This window comes from Aotus nancymaae, unplaced genomic scaffold, assembly GCF_030222135.1.
Source record: "Aotus nancymaae isolate 86718 unplaced genomic scaffold, 86718_ANA_hifiasm-v0.15.2.pri h1tg000032l_1, whole genome shotgun sequence".
Taxonomy (NCBI): Eukaryota; Metazoa; Chordata; class Mammalia; order Primates; family Aotidae; genus Aotus; species Aotus nancymaae.
Genome location: NW_026988446.1, coordinates 474,339 through 493,099, shown reverse-complemented (window position 1 = coordinate 493,099; position 18,761 = coordinate 474,339). Strand labels below are relative to the sequence as shown.

At 35.1% G+C, this 18,761-nt stretch overlaps 1 protein-coding gene and 1 long non-coding RNA gene across 2 annotated transcripts in view; one reads left to right on the top strand and one right to left on the bottom strand.

The window, feature by feature from the left end:
- Nucleotides 1–2,628: 2,628 nt before the first annotated feature.
- Nucleotides 2,629–3,552, top strand: LOC105731072 (olfactory receptor 13G1). The gene has a single exon (XM_012472650.3). It carries the CDS (start codon nucleotides 2,629–2,631, stop codon nucleotides 3,550–3,552), a length of 924 nt encoding a protein of 307 aa, XP_012328073.1.
- Nucleotides 3,553–4,287: 735 nt separating this feature from the next.
- Nucleotides 4,288–18,761, bottom strand: part of LOC135277712 (uncharacterized) — a 35,215-nt gene continuing 20,741 nt past the window's right edge. The window contains exons 2-3 of the long non-coding RNA XR_010345310.1: nucleotides 4,473–6,316; nucleotides 4,288–4,313 (exon numbers count right to left, since the gene is read on the bottom strand). This is a non-coding gene — a long non-coding RNA (uncharacterized LOC135277712). The remainder of the gene's footprint in view (nucleotides 4,314–4,472; nucleotides 6,317–18,761) is intronic.

The window sequence follows — 18,761 nt, the reverse complement described above, 5'->3', positions numbered from 1 at the left end:
CCTGCTGATGCAGGCAGGCCCTCTTCTTCTGGCTACTGTGGCTTTTCTGGAGCCTACCATAGCATCAAGTCAGACTAATATCAGTTGCAGAATTTCAAGAGAAACTATTGACCACTGTTTGGACACCTAAGTGTAGAAGACGGTATATCTCCACCTAAGCCAGTGGTGAACATCCTGTACAAGTTTTTCAGTCAGCAGACACCCCCTCCTCACAGTGAACTTGTCATAGTGTCATTCCAGGTTCAGCATCCTTCACATACAATAACCAGTCAAACCAAGGAACCAGCACTAAGAACGAAGTCAAACAAACCACTGTCATAACTCCAGTGAAGGAGGTGAGGGTATTACAAGAAGATAAGAGAAACAGAATCCTCAGGTTCCTTCACCTTTTTTCTTAACTTAGAGATGGTGGAACAGGGGTGTACTTTTCTGTCTCCTATAAACTTTAAGAATTGTGTGAAACTTGCCTTTGTGTACTTGGGACTGGGATCTCCTTCTCCATACCCTGCTTTAGGAAAATTGATCAGTAACAGTTACATGGATAAATAACGTTGATAAATTGCAGTACTTACATTAATAAGTAACAGTTCTCCAAGAACATATTCAATGTATAGTATTTTTTAAATTAGTTAATATCACTTCAGTATCAGATCTTTCAAATATTCAAATTCAATACTTTCAAAAACATTTGATTTTAAGAATCTATCTCGTCTATATTTTCCTCTTCAAAATCATCTCTATTTCAAAATAAAAATCCATATTCTTTCAGATCTCTCTTATACTTTTTAGTTGTGTACATTTGCCGCATTATTTGGTGTTTTGTCTGAAGGTATATAGCAGAGAGGTTAATAGCAAATTATTTGGAGTCAGATGATCTAGGTGTTAATCCTGGCTTTTCCACTTATGAGACATATAATCTACCTACTATTATTTCAACTCCCATGCATTGTTTGCGTATCAACTATATAAAGATAAAAATATTAAAGACTCAATATGCTTGTGTGGACAAAATTATATCACCTCTGCAGAGAACCTAACATAGAGCCTGTCACATGCCAAAGACCCAAATAATGGTGACTGTAACATTCCTTCTGTCTGGGTAAACTAATACAAAGAGATTCTGAAATAGATTATGGATTAAACAAAAGCTCTATTTTTTCTTCTAGTCTAAAGAGTTAAAGAAGAATATGTCAGTAGCTAAAATTTATTTAACAAATTCTTGAGTGTACAAGGCCTGAGAAAGAAAAACAGACTAAATTTGTGGACCCACATTCAAAAATTGTTTTTATTTATGTCTCTGTTTAGATATCAGAGGTACAACATGATCTCTGAAAACTTAAGAACATTAATAAACATAAATTTATGAATAAATTCACAACTACTTTGAATACTTTCACTAGATTCATCCAGTCATAATAGTTCTCAAAGCCATTAATTCATGTAACTGTCTGTGCACAAAAATGTACCAAAATAAATAAGCATGAAAGAAAACAGACAGCAAGCAGGTGCAGTGGTTCACGCCTGTAATCCCTGCAGTTTGGGAGGCCAAGGCAGGAGGATCTCTGGAGACCAGGAGTTTGAGACCAGCCTGGGAAAGAGATGAGGATCTCTTTTAGAAAAGAAAGTAAAAGAAAACAGAAAACAGAATGCTATAGAAGTTTTGGGGGGAAATAACATAGGACACACATTTCTCTTGCGTCCTAGCAATTATTTTCCAGAAAACTTTCCAGTTGCCATTTATCCTTGCGTATGCTTTAGAAATAGTGGCTCCGTCTAACATCTAATATTTACATCAATTTATTCAATTTTTAGAAATAATAAATTTAAATCTCATGGAGCTTAAATGGCCAGTTTATAGCTATAATGAAATGAAGACGCAACACTACATTTTATATTTTTAAATCCAATTACCTTGACATTATATAACAATAAAATAAATAGCTGGTTCAGTCCATTTTGGCAATGTGCTTCTCAAACTGATGAAAAACTATAGCACAGATATTTGGTTAAATTGTTTAGTATTTGGATTAGATACACTAGTCAATGTTCCCATTAATATATAGCCTCAAAATATAGCTTGGGCATTTTTCATCTGAAATATCCCCACTATAATTAGCCCTGTCAGCTTGTATTATTTCAAGTATCTTCACTCATATATACCTCAAGGACATTTAAATGTACCATGCAATTAACTAAATTACTGAGGTATCCAATAATTTGTATTATAGCTCCATTAAATATATATGTATATCCAGAATATATACGTGGGTGTGTATATATGTATGTATGTATGTATGTATGTATTTAGACAAGTTTCAAGTGAAGATATAAAAATATTTAAAGGTATTTTTAAAATATTTTTCTTCTCAACCACTGGCTTCAGTTTATCTGAGTCATCCATGGAGGAACATACATCAGAGAATGGGATTTGTCTGGAAAACAGAGGATATTGCCTGGAATACAGAACTCCATCACAGGGGAATTCATGCTGCAAAGTTGTGTCCAATCGAGAATTAAGTCCCTAAATACACATGCCTCTCATGTTATCTCCTAATAACAACACACAGATTCTTTCAATTTTCGGTTGTTCACTCTGTGCAAGTACTGCCATTCAGTCACCCAAGCAGGATGAATCACAGTATTGTAACTGAGTTCATTATTCTGGGCTTCACCAAAAAGCCTGAACTCCAGGGAATTATCTTCCTCATTTTTCTCATTATCTATCTTGTGGCTTTTCTTGGCAACATGCTCATCATCATTGCCATAATCTATAACAACACCTTGCATACACCCATGTATATTTTCCTTCTGACACTGGCTACTGTGGACATCAGCTGCACAACAAGCATCATACCGAAGATGCTGGGGACCATGCTAAAATCAGAAAACACCATTTCATATGCAGGCTGCATGTCCCAGCTCTTTTTCTTCACCTGGTCTCTGGGAGCCGAGATGGTTCTCTTCACCACCATGGCCTATGACCGCTACGTGGCCATTTGTTTCCCTCTTCATTATAGCACTATTATGAACCACCATATGTGTGTGGCCTTGCTCAGCATGGTCATGGCTATCGCAGTCATCAATTCTTGGGTGCACACAGCTCTCATCGTGAGGTTGACTTTCTGTGGGCCAAACACAATTGACCACTTCTTCTGTGAGATACCCCCATTGCTGGCTTTGTCCTGCAGCCCTGTAAGAATCAATGAGGTGATGGTGTATGTGGCTGATGTTACCCTGGCCGTAGGGGACTTTATTCTGACCTGCATCTCCTATGGTTTTATCATTGCTGCTATTCTCCGTATCCGCACATTAGAAGGCAAGAGGAAGGCCTTCTCAACATGCTCATCCCATGTCATAGTTGCATCCCTTTACTATTCCCCTTTGATCTACACCTATATCCGCCCTGCTTCCAGCTACACATTTGAAAGAGACAAGGTGGTAGCTGCACTCTATACTCTTGTGACTCCCACATTAAACCCAATGGTGTACAGCTTCCAGAATAGGGAGATGCAGGCAGGGATTAGGAAGGTGTTTGCATTTCTGAAACACTAGTAGTTTCGACATGGGACATCACCTCTCTACTCTAGAACCATTTTCTAGAGCATCTCAGATTTTACTGATCTTTCATAGTTACCTCCATTCCAAATTTCCTCTTATTCCTGCCTTCTTCCTAGCAGTCGTATTGTCTCCAAAATTCTGTACTCTTTATGTGAAGAATATTCATAAAGTGATATATGCAATACACTCACATATATATCATAATGTATATTCCAACATTTTCCAAAAATGTGTACATAACTTCTAATATTTATATATGCATATACACAAATATTTGCCTATAAGGGCATGAGCACATCATACATGCAAATATCACAAAACATTTTGTGTATTTTGTGCCGTTTATTTGTTGGTATGTGACTGTGAGAGGGAGAAAAGTAGTGTGTGTGATAAATTTCCCTTCCTGAATAGGCTGGGTTAATTTACTTAGAGCATTGTAATAATGAGGCATCTACTCTGGGATTCAACCTCATTAAGTTATTTAGATTTCATTGGAAAAAGTGTGGCACATATATACCATGGAATACTATGCAACCATAAAAAATGAGTTCACGTTCTTTGCAGGGACATGGATGAAGCTAGAAACCACCATTCTCAGCAAACTAACACAGGAACAGAAAACCAACCACCACAAGTTCTCACTCACAAGTGGGAGTTAAACAATGAGAACACATGGGCACAGGAAGGGAAACATCACACATCAGGGCCTGTCAGGGGGTGGGGGTATAGGGGAGGGATAGCATTAGGAGAAATACCTAATGTAGATGATGGGTTGATGGGTACAGCAAACCACCATGGCATGTGTATACCTATGTAACAAACCTGCATATTCTGCACACAGGTATACATGTGCCATGGTGGTTTGCTGCACCCATCAACCTGTCATCTACATTAGATATTTCTCACAGATATACGCATATATGTAATGTTTTGTTATATGATATATACAACAAACTGTAATATAAGCAAATATTATATGTCACTTTCTGCATTATACTTTTTTTTACTTAACAATCTAGAGATAACTTCATAATGGTCTTACAAATGTGCACTCACACACATAATATACCTATGTGTACAGATACACATATATGCACATGTGCATACATATATTACACATTCCACAATACTTGTAATTTTTTGACTCTTTGGAATTTATTGAGACTCATTTTTAGGGTGAAATAAATGGTCAATTTTTAAGTTGTTTTCTATGTGCTGGTAATAGTCTCCACTCTCTTACTGGGCGAGTATAACATACAGTATTAGTTTAATGTATGCATTTTCAAGTTTATTAAAGTATTTACATATTTGATATCTCTGCAAATAGAATACTATTGGTTTATTATTTAGGCTATTTTGTTAGGTTTATAAAATTTGTTGATCTTGTATTCTCATTTTATTTATTCTTTATGACATCTTTTTGTGATCAATTTGCATTCATTTCTTTTTATAATTAAAAAAACTGACATAAAATTTATGTGTTATTGTTTACAGCCTAACGTTTTGAAGCATAGATGCATTGTGGAGTGACTAAATTTAGTTAATTAACATTTGTATTACCTCACATAATTAACATTTTTATGGTAGAAACACTGTATACCCACTCTTTTAGTATTTCTAAGAGTACCATATATATGGTTTTCTACAGAGCTAGGAAAGTCACAGTGTAGGTCAGACAAGTAAGAAAGTTTTTTCCCTGAAAAAAAAAAAACAGCAAAGAAATACTGAAAATAATAAAATGTAAGGTATCTCATGGATCTGTGGGGAAATAACATAAGAAAAAGATCTACCATTCATATATTCAAAGCCCAAAAGAAAATGAATGTGAAACAGAAAAAGTATTGGAAGAAATCTTGGCCATGACTATCCAAGATTTGGTGGAAGGCATAAAATCTACAAATTCAATAAGATTAGAAAACCCCAAATAAGATAAACATAAATAAATCTGCAACAAACCACATCATAAGCAAATGTTTGAAAAGTAAAGACAAAGAAGGAACCCTGATGACCAACCAGAGAGAAAAGAGACATTACCTATAAGAGAAACACCAACTGATTTATTGATAGATTAAGGTTAAGGAATGTATTTTGTTTTGGTTTTGCTCCTGACAGCTTTTATTTTATATTATTTTTAAAATTTTGACATACTTTCAGGCTTATAAGAACCTCACAAAAAATTTTGAAGTATTTCTAAATACCCTTTATCCAGATTCAAAAGGATAGCTCTTGGTATTTTTCACCATGAAACACAAAGTTTAATGTAGGAATTTTTTCATAGATGCTGTTAATTAGATTAAGAACATATTATTATATTACTTCTTTCTAACTTTTATTTTAGGCTCAGAAATACATGTACAGGTTTGATCTATAGGTGAACTGCACGTCACAAGGGATTGGTGTGCACATTCTTTTGTCACCCAAATAATAAGCATAGTAGCTGACAGGTAGTTTTTCAGTCCTCACACTCCTCTCTCTCTCTACTCTCAAGTAGTTTCTGTTGTTATTTTCTTTGTGTCTATATTTACTCAATGTTTAGCTCCCACATGTAAGTGAGAACAGTCGGTACTTAGCCCTCCATTGTTATTCTGCTTAGAATAATGACCTCCAGCTCCATCTATGTTCCTGCAAAGGACATGATCTCATCCACTTTTACTGCTGCATGGTGTTCTATGGGGTATATGTAACCACATTTTCTTTATCCAGTCCAACACTGATGGACATTTAGGTTGACTTCATGTCTTTGCTATGATGAATAGTGCTGAAAAAAAAAAAAAAAGATGAACAAACAATAAAACATACCAGCAAAGAAACAGAAGTTATGAAGAGAACCAAATGAAAATAATATAACTGAAAATAATCAAATATATCAATAAATAAATCAAATAAACAAATGACCATACATTTTCATGTGCCTTTATGGTAGGAACAAGTTATATTCCTTTGGATATATACTCAATAATGAGATTTCTGGGTCAAATGATACTTCTATTTTAAGTTATTTGAGAAATTGCTAAATTACTTTCCACAGTGGCTGAACTAACTTTCATTCCCACCCTCAGTGTCTTCGCATTCCCTTTTCTCTGCAACCTTGCCACCATCTGTTATTTCCTGACTTTTTAATAATAGGCATTCTGATGGGTGTGCCAATAATAATGGCATCTCATTGTGTTTTTGACTTTCATTTCTCTAATAAAGAGTGATGCTGAGAATTTTTTCATATGCTTGTTGCCAGTCTACATACTTTCTTTTTAAAAGTGTCTGTTCACATCCTTTGCCTACTTTTTAATTGGGTTGTTTGTTTTACACTAGTTAATTTGTTCAACTTCCTTATTGACCCTGGCTATTATAACTTCATCAGGTGCATACTTGGCAAAGATTTTCTCCCATTCTGTACATTATCTGCTTACACTGTTGATAATAACTTTTGCTGTGAAGAAGCTTTTGCTATTTTAATTGGGTCCCATTTCTCAATTTTTGGTTTTGTTGCAATTGTTTTTGGTGTCTTCATCATAAAATCTTTGCCAGGATCTATGTCCAGAATGGTATTATTTCCTAGGTTATCTTCCAGAGTTTTTAAAGTTTTAGGTTTTACATTTAAGTATTTATCTATCCTGAGTTGATTTTTTATATGGTATAAAGAAGAGATCCAGTTTCAATCTTCTGCATATGCCTGGCCAGTTATCCCAGAACCATTTATTGAATAGGGATTCCTTTCCCCACTGCTTGTTTTTGTCAGATTTGTCAAAGATGATGGTGTAGTTGGGTGACATTACTTTGGGGGCTTTCTATTCTGTCCCATTGTTCTATGTGTCCGTTTTTGTACCAGTACTATGCTGTTTTGGTTACTAAAATCTTGCATAGTTTGATGTCGGGTAATATGATACCTCCATTTTTGTTCCTTTTGCTTAGGATTGCCTTGGCTATTAGGGCTCTTTTTTGGTTTTATGTAAATTTTAAAATAGTTCTTTTTAAATTCTATGAAGAATTTCATTGAGAGTTTGATAAGAATAGCATTGGATCTGTAAATTGCTTTGGGCACTATAGCCATTTTAACAGTACTGATTCTGCCATGAACATGGAGTTTTTTTTCCATTTGTTTATGTCATCTTTGATTTCTTTGAGGAGTATTTTGTAATTCTCCTTGTAGAGATCTTTCACCTCTGTGATAGCTGTATTCCTAGGTATTTTATTCTTTTTTCTTTTGCATATTGTGAATGGGATTTTGTTCCCATTTGGCTCTCAGCTTGGATATTTTTGGTGAATAGGAATGCTATGGATTTTTTTGTTTTTGAGACTGAGTCTCACTCTGCTGCCTAGGCTGGAGTGTAGTGGTGAGATCTTGGGTCACTGCAACCGCCACCTCTCATGTTCAAGCTATTCTCCTGCCTAAGCCTCCCAAGTAGCTGGGACTACAGGTGTAAACCACCACGCCCAGCTAATTTTTGTATTTTTAGTAGGAATGGGGTTTCACCATGTTAGCCAGGCTGGTCTTAGAACTCCTGACCTCAGGTGATCCACCATATATGAAAAACCCACTGTTAACTTTCTGCTGAATGAGGCCAAGTTGAAAGCTTTTCCCCTAAGATATAGAACAAGAAAAGAGTGTCCACTTTTGGCACTCATATTCAACATAGTACTGGAAGTTTTAGCCAGAACAATTAAGCAAAATAAATAAATAAATAAAAGGCATCCAAATTGGAAAGGAGGAAGTTAAATTGTCACTGCTTAAAGGTGACATGCTATCATATATAGAAAACTCCAAAGATTCTACCAAAAGCTTGTAGAACTGATTAACAAATTTAGAAGAGTTGCAGGATATAAAATCAACATACAAATCAATAGCATTTCTGTATATTAATTCTTCAGCTATAAAAATAAGTCAAGAAAAGAATTTCATTCTTAATAGGTAAAAATATAAAATAAAATACAATAATTAGGAATAAATTTAACTAAGGAGGTTAATGATTTCTGTACTGAAAACTATAAATCATTGATGTAAAAAATTGAAGTAAAACACAAATAAATGGAAATATATCCTGAGTTCATTTTGGAAGAATGAAAATGTCTATACTCCCTAAAGCAATCTACAGATTTTATGCAATCCCTATCAAAATACCAATGACATCCCTCATATACACAGAAAAAAAAATCTACAATTCTTATGACACCACAAAAAAATACCAAATAGCCATAGCAATTTTGAGTAAAAAGAACAAACCCGAAGACATTATATCACAGGCTTCATAATACACTACTACAAAGCTATAGTAAACAAAACAGTATGGTACTGGCATAGAAATAGACATAGAGGCCAATGGAATATAATAGAGATACCAGAATTAAATCTATAAATTTACAGTTAAGTGATTTTCAACAAAGATGCCAAGATCATACAATGGGGAAAGGACAGCTACTTCAAGAAACGGTGTTGGGAAATTGGATATTCACATTTAGACGAATAAAATTAGACCCTTATCTCTCACCGTATATAAAATGCAGCTTAAAACAGATTACAGACTTAAATGTAAAACCTGAAACTATATAACAATTAGGAGAAAGCTTTATAACATTGGTCTGGGCAAGGATTATTTGGATAAGATCTCAAAAACGTAGACACTAAAAGCACAAATATACATATGGGATTACATCAAATTTAAGAGCTTCTACACAGCAAATAAAACAATCCACAAAGTAAAGTGACAATCTACAGAATAGGAGAACATTTGCAAATTATATAACTGATAAAATGTTAGTATCCAAAACATAAAGTCCTCAAGCAACTCAACAGTAACAAAACAAACAAACAAAACAAAACCACTGAGAACCTGATTTAAACATCGGCAAAAGACTTAAATAAACATTTCTCAAAAGAAGTCACATAAATGTCCAACAGGTGTATTTTTTAAAAAAAGATCAATGGCACTAATGTTCTGGGAAATGAAAAACAAAACCACAATGACATATCACCTCAATTCAGTTAGAATGGCTATAATTAAGAAGACAAAAAATAACAAGTTCTGGAGAGGATGTGGAGAAAAGGGAACCCATACACATTGGTGGTGGAAATGTAAATTTGCACAGCCACTTTATAAAACAATATTAAGGTTTCTCAAAAAATTAAAAATAGAACTCCAATATGATCCAACAATTCCACTACTGGGTAGGTACTCAAAGAAAATGAAATTGGTATGTTGAAGAGCTATCTGCACTCCCATGTTTATTGGAACCATATTCACAACTGTCAAGATACAGAATCAACCTAAATATCCATCAACAGATGAATGGATAAAGAAAATGTGGTATATACACACAATGGAATACTCTTTAGCCATGAAAAGAATAAAATCCTTTCATTAGGAACTACATGAATGTGCCACAGAAGACATTATGTTATGTGAAATAAGCCAGGCACAAAACACAAATACTGAAAGATCTCATTAATATGTAGAATCTCTAAAAATTGATCTCATAGAAGTAGAGACTAGAAAAGTGGTTTCCAGAAGCAAAGGAGAGTCGGGGAAAGGAGAGAATAGGAAAAAGCCTGTCAAAGGATACAAAATTACAGTTAGGAGAAATTAATTCAAGACATTTATTGTAAAGTGACTATAATTAATGAAGATTGGATTCTTAAAAAAATGCAAAGAGAGTGGATGTTAAGTGCTTTTCCCACTAAAATGGTAACTAGATGAGCTAATGCAATTGTTAATTAGCTAAACATCATCATCCACAATGCATATATACTTCAAAGCACATGATAAAAATATACAATGCTACCTGTAAAATTTTAAACAATAAATAGTAATTTTCAATAGAACATTATAAAAAGAAAAAATTTGAAACACACCAGTTACATTAGCATCCAAAATTAAAATACTGAGTTACAGATCTAATGAAATATGAGACATATATGAGAAAACTACAAAACTCTAATAAAAAAATCAAAGAAGAAATTAATAAATGAAGACATATTCCATGTTCATGCATAAGAAGACTCAATATCGTCAAGATGTTGGTTCTTCCAACTTGATCTACAGATTCAATGTAATCTCACTCAAAATCCCATCAAGTTATTTCATATTTATTAAGAAAAGTTTCCTAAAAGTTAAAGGAAGAAACAAAACACTCAATAGCTAGAACAATACTGAAAGAGAATAACCAAATTGGAGGACTCATACTACCTGACTTTGACACTTAGCATAAAGCGACAGTGATGAAGATAGTGTGGTGTTGGTAAAAGAATAGACAAACAGATCAACGGGACAGGCTAGAGCCCAGAAATAGTTCCAGGTACATATAGCCAACAGATCTTTGACAAAAAAGCAAAGGCAGTAAATCAGAGCAACAATCATCTTCAACAAACGGTGCTGAAACAACTAAATATCCACATGCAAAAAATAATAAAGTAGACATAAACCTTAGGTCCTTCACAAAAATTAACTTAAAATGAATCACAGACCTAAGTATAAAATGCAAAATTATAAAACCCTAAGACGACATAGGGAAAAACCTAGATGACGTTCGGTATGGCAATAACTTTTTAGATAAAACACAAAAGCCACAATTGATAAAATAAATTACTGAAATATCAAACTTTATTTTAAAGAAATCTGCTCTGTGAAACACAATGTCAAAAGGATGAGAAACTACAAACTGGAAGAAAATATTTGCCAAAAATACATCTGATAAAGAACTTCTCCATTGCCAGGTGCAGTAACTCCCACCTATAATCCTAGCACTTATAGAGGCTGAGATGGGAGGATTGTTTTAGGCCAGAAGGACCAGCCTGGGCAACATAGCAAGATTCCATTGCTAAATTAAAAAAAAAAAAAGTTTAAAATATGTAAAGAGCCCTTAAAAAAAAAAAAACTAACAACATAATTTAAAAATGGGCCAAGTACCTTACATGACACCTCACCTAAGAAGATATATAGATGGCAAATAAGCATATGAGAAGATGCTCCATATCATATGTTGTTAGGGAAATATAAATTAAAAGAATAAGTTACCACTACACACCTATTAGTATGACTGAAACACAAAACGCTGACATCACCAAGTTCTGGAGAGGATGCAGATTTTTAGGGCAGTGAAAATACCCTGTAAGACACTAGAATGATGGATACAGTTATTACACATTTGTCCAAACTCACAGAACATACACCACCAAGAGTGAACACTAAGACAAACTATGGACTTTGGGTGATGATGATGCATCAATGTAGGTTCATCAATTGTACAAAATGTACCACTGTGGTATGGAATGTTGACAAGAGGGAGGCTGTGTATGTGTGCAGGCAGGAGACATATGAGAAATCTCTTTACCTTCCTCTCTATTTTGCTATGAACCTCAAACTGCTGTGAAAAAATAAAGTGTTTTCTGGGTGAGGTGATGTGTGCCTGTAGTCACAGCTATTCAGGAGGCAGAGGCCGGAAGACTGCTTGAGGCCAGGAGTTTGAGGCTACTGTGCACTATGATGGTACCTGTGAATAGCCACTGCAGTTCAACCTGGGCAACACAGCAAGACTTCATCTCTTAAAAAAAAACTCAAAATGTAAAAAAGTCTTTAGAAGTCTTTAAAAATCAAAGTCAAATAGGACAGACATGCTATAAGGAAGATAAAACAGAGAGCATAGGTATATGCCTGTTTGCTGAACATGTATATGAGTAAGTCTCTCAACTGTCTCTTTTTAATACAACACTCATAATATAATAATAGGGGAAATTCAAAATATCATGTAAACAAAAATGAAGAATGTAAAAATTTGTGTGGAGGGGAAGTAGATACTGAAAATAATCATAATAAATAAGCAAATTACATAGCATTATGGAAGGTCATCGGCATCATAGTAAAAAGGAAAAAGAATAAAGTCAGGTAGATCAAGAACACTGGTGAGTAATAGCAGAAAGCTCAGACTGGGCCTTCAGTAAGTAACTTTTGAGCACAGATTGGAAAAGAAAAATAAGAGAGTGAGTCTCATAGATATTTTGGAGAAGAGAGTCTAATAAAAGAAACTTCCTAGCACACGAACTCTGAGGCAGAACCAGGGAGCACATATTCTAGAACAGCACAGATGCCTGTGTGGTTGGAATGGAGGATTGGAATATGAGATCAGTGAGAGATAATGACAAAATATAACTGGAAACTAGACTAAAAAGTAACCTGGAGCAGCCTTTTTGAGGCCTTTGACTTTTATTCTAAGGCAGATGGGAAGTCATTCTAGGGTCTTGCGCAGAGAAGAAGCACACATATTATTTTTGCTATTCTGTAGGGAGTAGGTTGCTGAGGGGCAGGAGTAGAAGCAGCAAGATTAGATAAACATTTCATAAATCCAAGCAAGAAGAAGTGGCCCAGAGCAGGTAAGTAGCAGTGAAGGTGGTGAGAAGTGGCCAGATTCTGGATGTCTTTGGAGGTAGAGCTAACATAAATATTGATAGACTGGCTGTAGAGTGTGTAGAGAAGACAGCACTCACGGGTTACTGCAAAGCTTTGGGGCAGAGGTATCAAAGGGTACCACTGTGATCAAAAGTAGTAGGCAAAGATGTGCCTGGAACAGATATGGGATAGGGAAATATCAGAACACAGTACATCTGAGATGTCTAAAAGCCCTTCAAGTGGAAAGGTCATGTGGGCAATTGGCTGTGAGACTGAATCAGTAAGTAAATAAATACACAATCTTTAGGAATCATTAAGACAAAGGAAAACAACCCAACAGAAAAAAAAAAAGTCTGCAAAAGGCCTGAACAGGTAGTTAATAGAGAAAAAAGTATGGATGATCAATAAACATATCAAATGGTAATGCATATAGATAGTAATCATGGAAATTAAAATAAAACCATCAGGTTGCTCTCCATACTTGCTATTTTTCAGCAACTATTTAAATGAGTGAACATACTATGTTGAATAAGGATATGGAGTGAAACAAACTCTGATGCATTAGCAATCGAAGTATGAATTTGTGTATCTCTTTGAAAAACAACCAGCATTTACCTAGTAAATATTCTAAGATCCATTTTTTTTCTGTCCTAGATACTCATCATAAAACAATTTCTTCTTAACAAAGAGGTTTTTCGAGATTCACACTCTTTTTTTGTAATAGGAAAAAACTGGACAAAAGAAAATACAAGTAATTATTTTTAAACAATGAAATACTACATAAGTTATATATTTTAAAAATGACAACCATCAGCACTTGCATGAATGAATCTCCCAAGCAAAATGTTAAGTGCAAAAAAATAAAATGCTTTTGATATGATTCTGTCAATATATTAAAGCTCAAAAGAGACATGTGCACACATATTTGAAGATATAGACATTTATAAGAGTGTAAAGATAAACAAATGATTTACAAAACAAAATTAAGAATGTTGTGGCTCTCCAGGGATGATGGAAGGAGACCACCAGGGGCTCAAATAAACTGATATATATTTATTCCATGTGTAGTAATTATATGTTATTTTAAATTTGTAAATATTAATTAGATGGATTTTATTGTGTACAATATATTTCATAATATGAATTAAAATAATTTCAATTTTAAAAGTGTCCAAAAATTAGCCCAAAGCCACAATGGAGATCTCATTTTGACGCTCTAGTGAATCACATTAATGAGTACACCACTGTCATCCCACTCCTGATACAGTTAGAAATACAGACATCCTTCTAATAAGTAAATGGTCTGTATATTGTGTATGAGAATTGCACCTCATCCCAGAGGTAACCTAAATATGGCAAATACTCCATAAAATATATATAAAATGAGATCAACTCATTGCTGTGAATTTTCTAATCACAGATGTCCAATGGCTGTATAAAGAGATGATTACATCCATAATGAATCCTGTATTCGTCTATTCTTGCATTGCTATAAAAAATACCTGGACAGGGTAATTTATAAAGAAAAGAAGTTTAATCGTCTCAGGTTCTGTTCTGTGTGCTGTGCAGGAAGCATGATGCTGGTATCTGCTAGGCTCCAGGGGAGGCCTCAAGAAGCTTCCAATCAGGGCAGAAAGCAAAGGAGGAGCAAGGCATCTCACATGGTGGGAGCAGCAGCAATATAGAGAGAACAGGGAGGGGCTACACCCTTTTAAACAAGCCGGTCTCGAGAGAACTCACTCAGTATTACAAGAACAACCCCAAGAGGATGATGGTTAAACCATTCATGAGGAATCCACCCCCATAATCAAATCACCTCCCTCCAGGCACCACTTCCAACACTGGGGATTACAATTGAAATGAAATTTGGGTGGGGACACAGATCCAAACAATATCAAACCCATAGACAGCTATCTAAAACAGCAATAAAATACAGCTTTATGATAATACATTCAATATCTCACTTGTGGGCTCCAAAACAAGCAAAAAGTTCAAAAGACACATTACTATAGGTGTCACAGGAAAACGGAAGTTATACATTGAGGTCTAGTTGCACCGGAATCACAGCTCCTTCTCTGGCCACATACCTAAGGCAAATAATGTTCTTCTCAAATCTATATGTATTTAGGTATTAATACAGAAGTTTCCTGTGACAGAAAACTCCAGGTGACTCTCTCTGCAGATCTGGAACAGGTAAAATATGACAAAGTAGGTGGACATGAGCTATCAATCTGCTGGCTGTGTCACTAGCGGCAGGTACAGTCCCATAAATAAAGGTGAGTAAAGAGGCCATGTGACAGACAGAGACTAAAGCAGGACCTCTGGGGTGAAGCCAGGGAAGATGATGGGCTTCTGGCCTATGTAAAGGTGGCTTAATACTGAGGAGTCTAACTGCTGTCTGGAGTTAATTTATTTTATTGTATTTTTAATTGAAAAGTAATTGTATATATTGATATAGTACAATGTTATATTTTAATACATGTTTACCTTGTGGAATGATTAAATCATGGTAATCAAAAAATCTATCACCTTATACTTCTATTTTATGTTGGAAACATTTAAAATCTATTTTCTTTAGCAATTTTGAAAAATACAATGCATACTTATTTATTATAGTCATCATTCACTGCAATAAATCACCAAAGGTTATTTTTCCTGTCTCACCGAAAGCTTATAATCGTTGATCAACATCTCCCCTTTACTATCCATACCCGAAAATCTAAATATTTAAATTATTATTAGCATCTGTTATGTATGATATAACAACAACAATATTTTAAACACGTACGGGAATGGAATAATCTTTTAAATCGGCACAAGGAAAAAAATGAGGTGAGAAGACTGTGGGAGGCCCACGATGTATTTCAATCCAAAAGATATCTTTAAGCAGTTGGCAAAGTGGGACACTGTAGAAAATGATAAAAAGTATTTGAGGATAGGAGTATATTCACTGAAGTATCAGGAAAGAAATATAGTGTAAGCCAGCAGGAAACAGAGGTAATGTAATGCACAAATAAAATTCTGAGTGCCCCAAGTGACTGAATGGGCCCTCCTCTTGACCCATTCCAAGAAACCTGAAAAAATAGTTCAGGCCATAATGGAAAAGGGGGGTCACACGCATCCTCCTCCCCATGGAGTTTAGGCACAGGGACCACCATAAACATTTGGGAGGCCAAGGAGGTGGATCACCTGAGGTCGGGAGTTTGAGGCTAGCCTGACCAACATAGTGAAACCCTGTCTCTACTAAAAATACAAAAAATTAGCCGGACTTGGTGGCGGCCGCCTGTAATCCCAGCTACTTAGGAGGGTGAAGCAGGAGAATCACTTAAAACTGGGAGGCAGAGGTTGCAGTGAGTGCCATTGCACTCCAGCCTGGGCAACAAGAGTGACATTCTGTCTCAAAAAACAAAAAAGTCAAAAAAAAAAAAACATTAAAACAGAGATCATAAGGCTGACAAAGTAGATTCTTTGTGGCAATAAGATACCCAACCCCAACCTGGCTCTGGTATAGCATCACATGATAGAGAGCAGGTCTTGAAGGAAATTAAAGTGTTTTGTCCCAAAATATACTCTTTGACATATTTTGAAATGTTCCTGCAAAGCCCCTCACTTGTAAGAGGAATTTATATTCTGTAGAGAATTCTTTTCCCTTACCAGTTCTTTTCCAGACCTTTTAAGATCAGATAAGATACATTTACCATCCATTCTCTCTAAAGCCTGTTACTTAGAGGCTTCACAGACATAACAAGAACCTTGGCTTCCACAATCCCCGTTATCTTAACTCAAGCATTTCTTTATGCTGACTTAAACTCTTCTCAGGCAAAATTTAACTTTTTCAACCTACTGCCAATCAGGAAATCTCTGAATTCACCTAGGACCTAAAAAGCCCTCTCCCACACCCTACCTTCTAGATGTCTTACCTTTCAGGGCAGAACCAATGTATACTTTACATGTATTGATTTATGTCTGCCTGTAACTTCTGTCTCTCTAAAACGTATACAAGTAAGCTGTAACTCAACTACCTTGGGGAACATGTTCTCAGGACCTCCTGAGGCTGTGTCATGGACCATGGTCATTCATATTTGACTCAGAATAAACCTCTTCAAATATTTTAGAGTTTAACTTTCTGCATCAACAAAACTAACAGTTTGTGTTACTCAAGAAGCTTTCTTGTTTTAATCAATACTTTTCTCTACATAAGGGCTGAAATTAAAACACCTTAACTGATAAAAAGAATTTGATAGATTAAAATAACTGAAATGAATTCAATCTGTTCTAGGATTTTTATATTTTTCACTGACTTGACTGAATGTTTTACCAAATTGAAAACATTTTGTTAAGAATCTGGCCCTAGCTCTTGAGCTTTATAAATACGTAAAACTTATGAGCTAACTTTAAATAACCACATAGCTTCTTTTGAAGAGGGCTGAATATCATGTCTTTCCACACTTAATGAAATAATGGTATTTTTAGGCAGTGACAATTTTATTATAAATGCTGTGATACAGCCACAATACTAAAAGAAAGATGCTAGTTATGGATTTGCATTGTTTTCCAAATACTGAAATTGGTAGTCATGTGAAGGAAATAGGATTACCCTTGGAATGATCAATTTATTCCAGTGAATAATAATCATATACAGATAAACCTTATGGAACATAAGCATAGTTGTTAAATGAGCCCGAAGCTATCAAGGGCGGTTCATTTTCCTGTTCTACCTCAAATTAATGAAACACACTATTGTCTTCCTACTTATAAATACAGATACAATGTATTTAGTAATAAGCAAATGGTCCAGCACTGTGTATGAGAATTGCATCTGGTCCCAGGTGAAACCTAAAACTTTTTGTTAAAGTTTCTTTGATTTCACTGTTGCCAAGATGCCTTTAAATGAACCTGGGGGTTCATTACTGTCCAGAATGCCAGGGAGAGCTACATTAGAAACCCAAAGGATATTATAACAAGATCTCCTCGTCCTGGGATCCCACTTGCAGGTGCAAGTGCTTGTCATTTCCTCTATTTAATTAAAACTTTTTAGCTGGTATACTGTAGCACTCTAACAAGTCCCCTGGCACACCCAGAGCAGAGGTTTAACTGGCAGGGATCCAAGCTCCAGGAAGTGGCCAAGTAAAGAAAACAAAGCTGCTTTCAAATCCTCCTTCCCCTGTCTTTCGTATTCTGTGAGAGACTATTTAAAACTATTACTCAGTCCCTGTGCCTTTCGCATAGCCCCAATTTAATTTCTAAAAACTCTCATTGGGAGGCCAAGTGATTGTCCAATTAGAGAAACTAGACTACCTTAAGAGAGTATCTCTGGCAACTGTATCTATCAGAATAAAGCAATCACATTTTTAGTTAAAATTGTTGGGTAATAACTAATGCTTTTTCTTTGTTCTCCCACCAAAAAGTTGTTTTGTTATTGCTGTTTTTCATATACATCTTAACTCACCTTTATGAAACAAAACTGAATAGAACACAAAGTCCTCTATTAATGGACAAACTTCAGGGAAAAAAGATACATTTATCAAACCCACCCCAGCTAGAAAATCAATTTTGATTTTATAAACTAATTTGAAGACTCGTACTGCCTTTCATCATCTTCCTCCCCATGCCCTCAAACAAAGATTGGTTACTAGACACAAACTAATCTACTTGAATAACTGATCACTGGTCATAGCCTGAATAAAACTGGGATTTAATAATTATATATACTATATATTATTTAATAGAAAAAATCTATACATAGATGGCTAAACACAGATTTAGAAATTGATATAAATACTTATAAATATAGATGATATAGATACAGGTGAGTAGAGGCATAGTTAT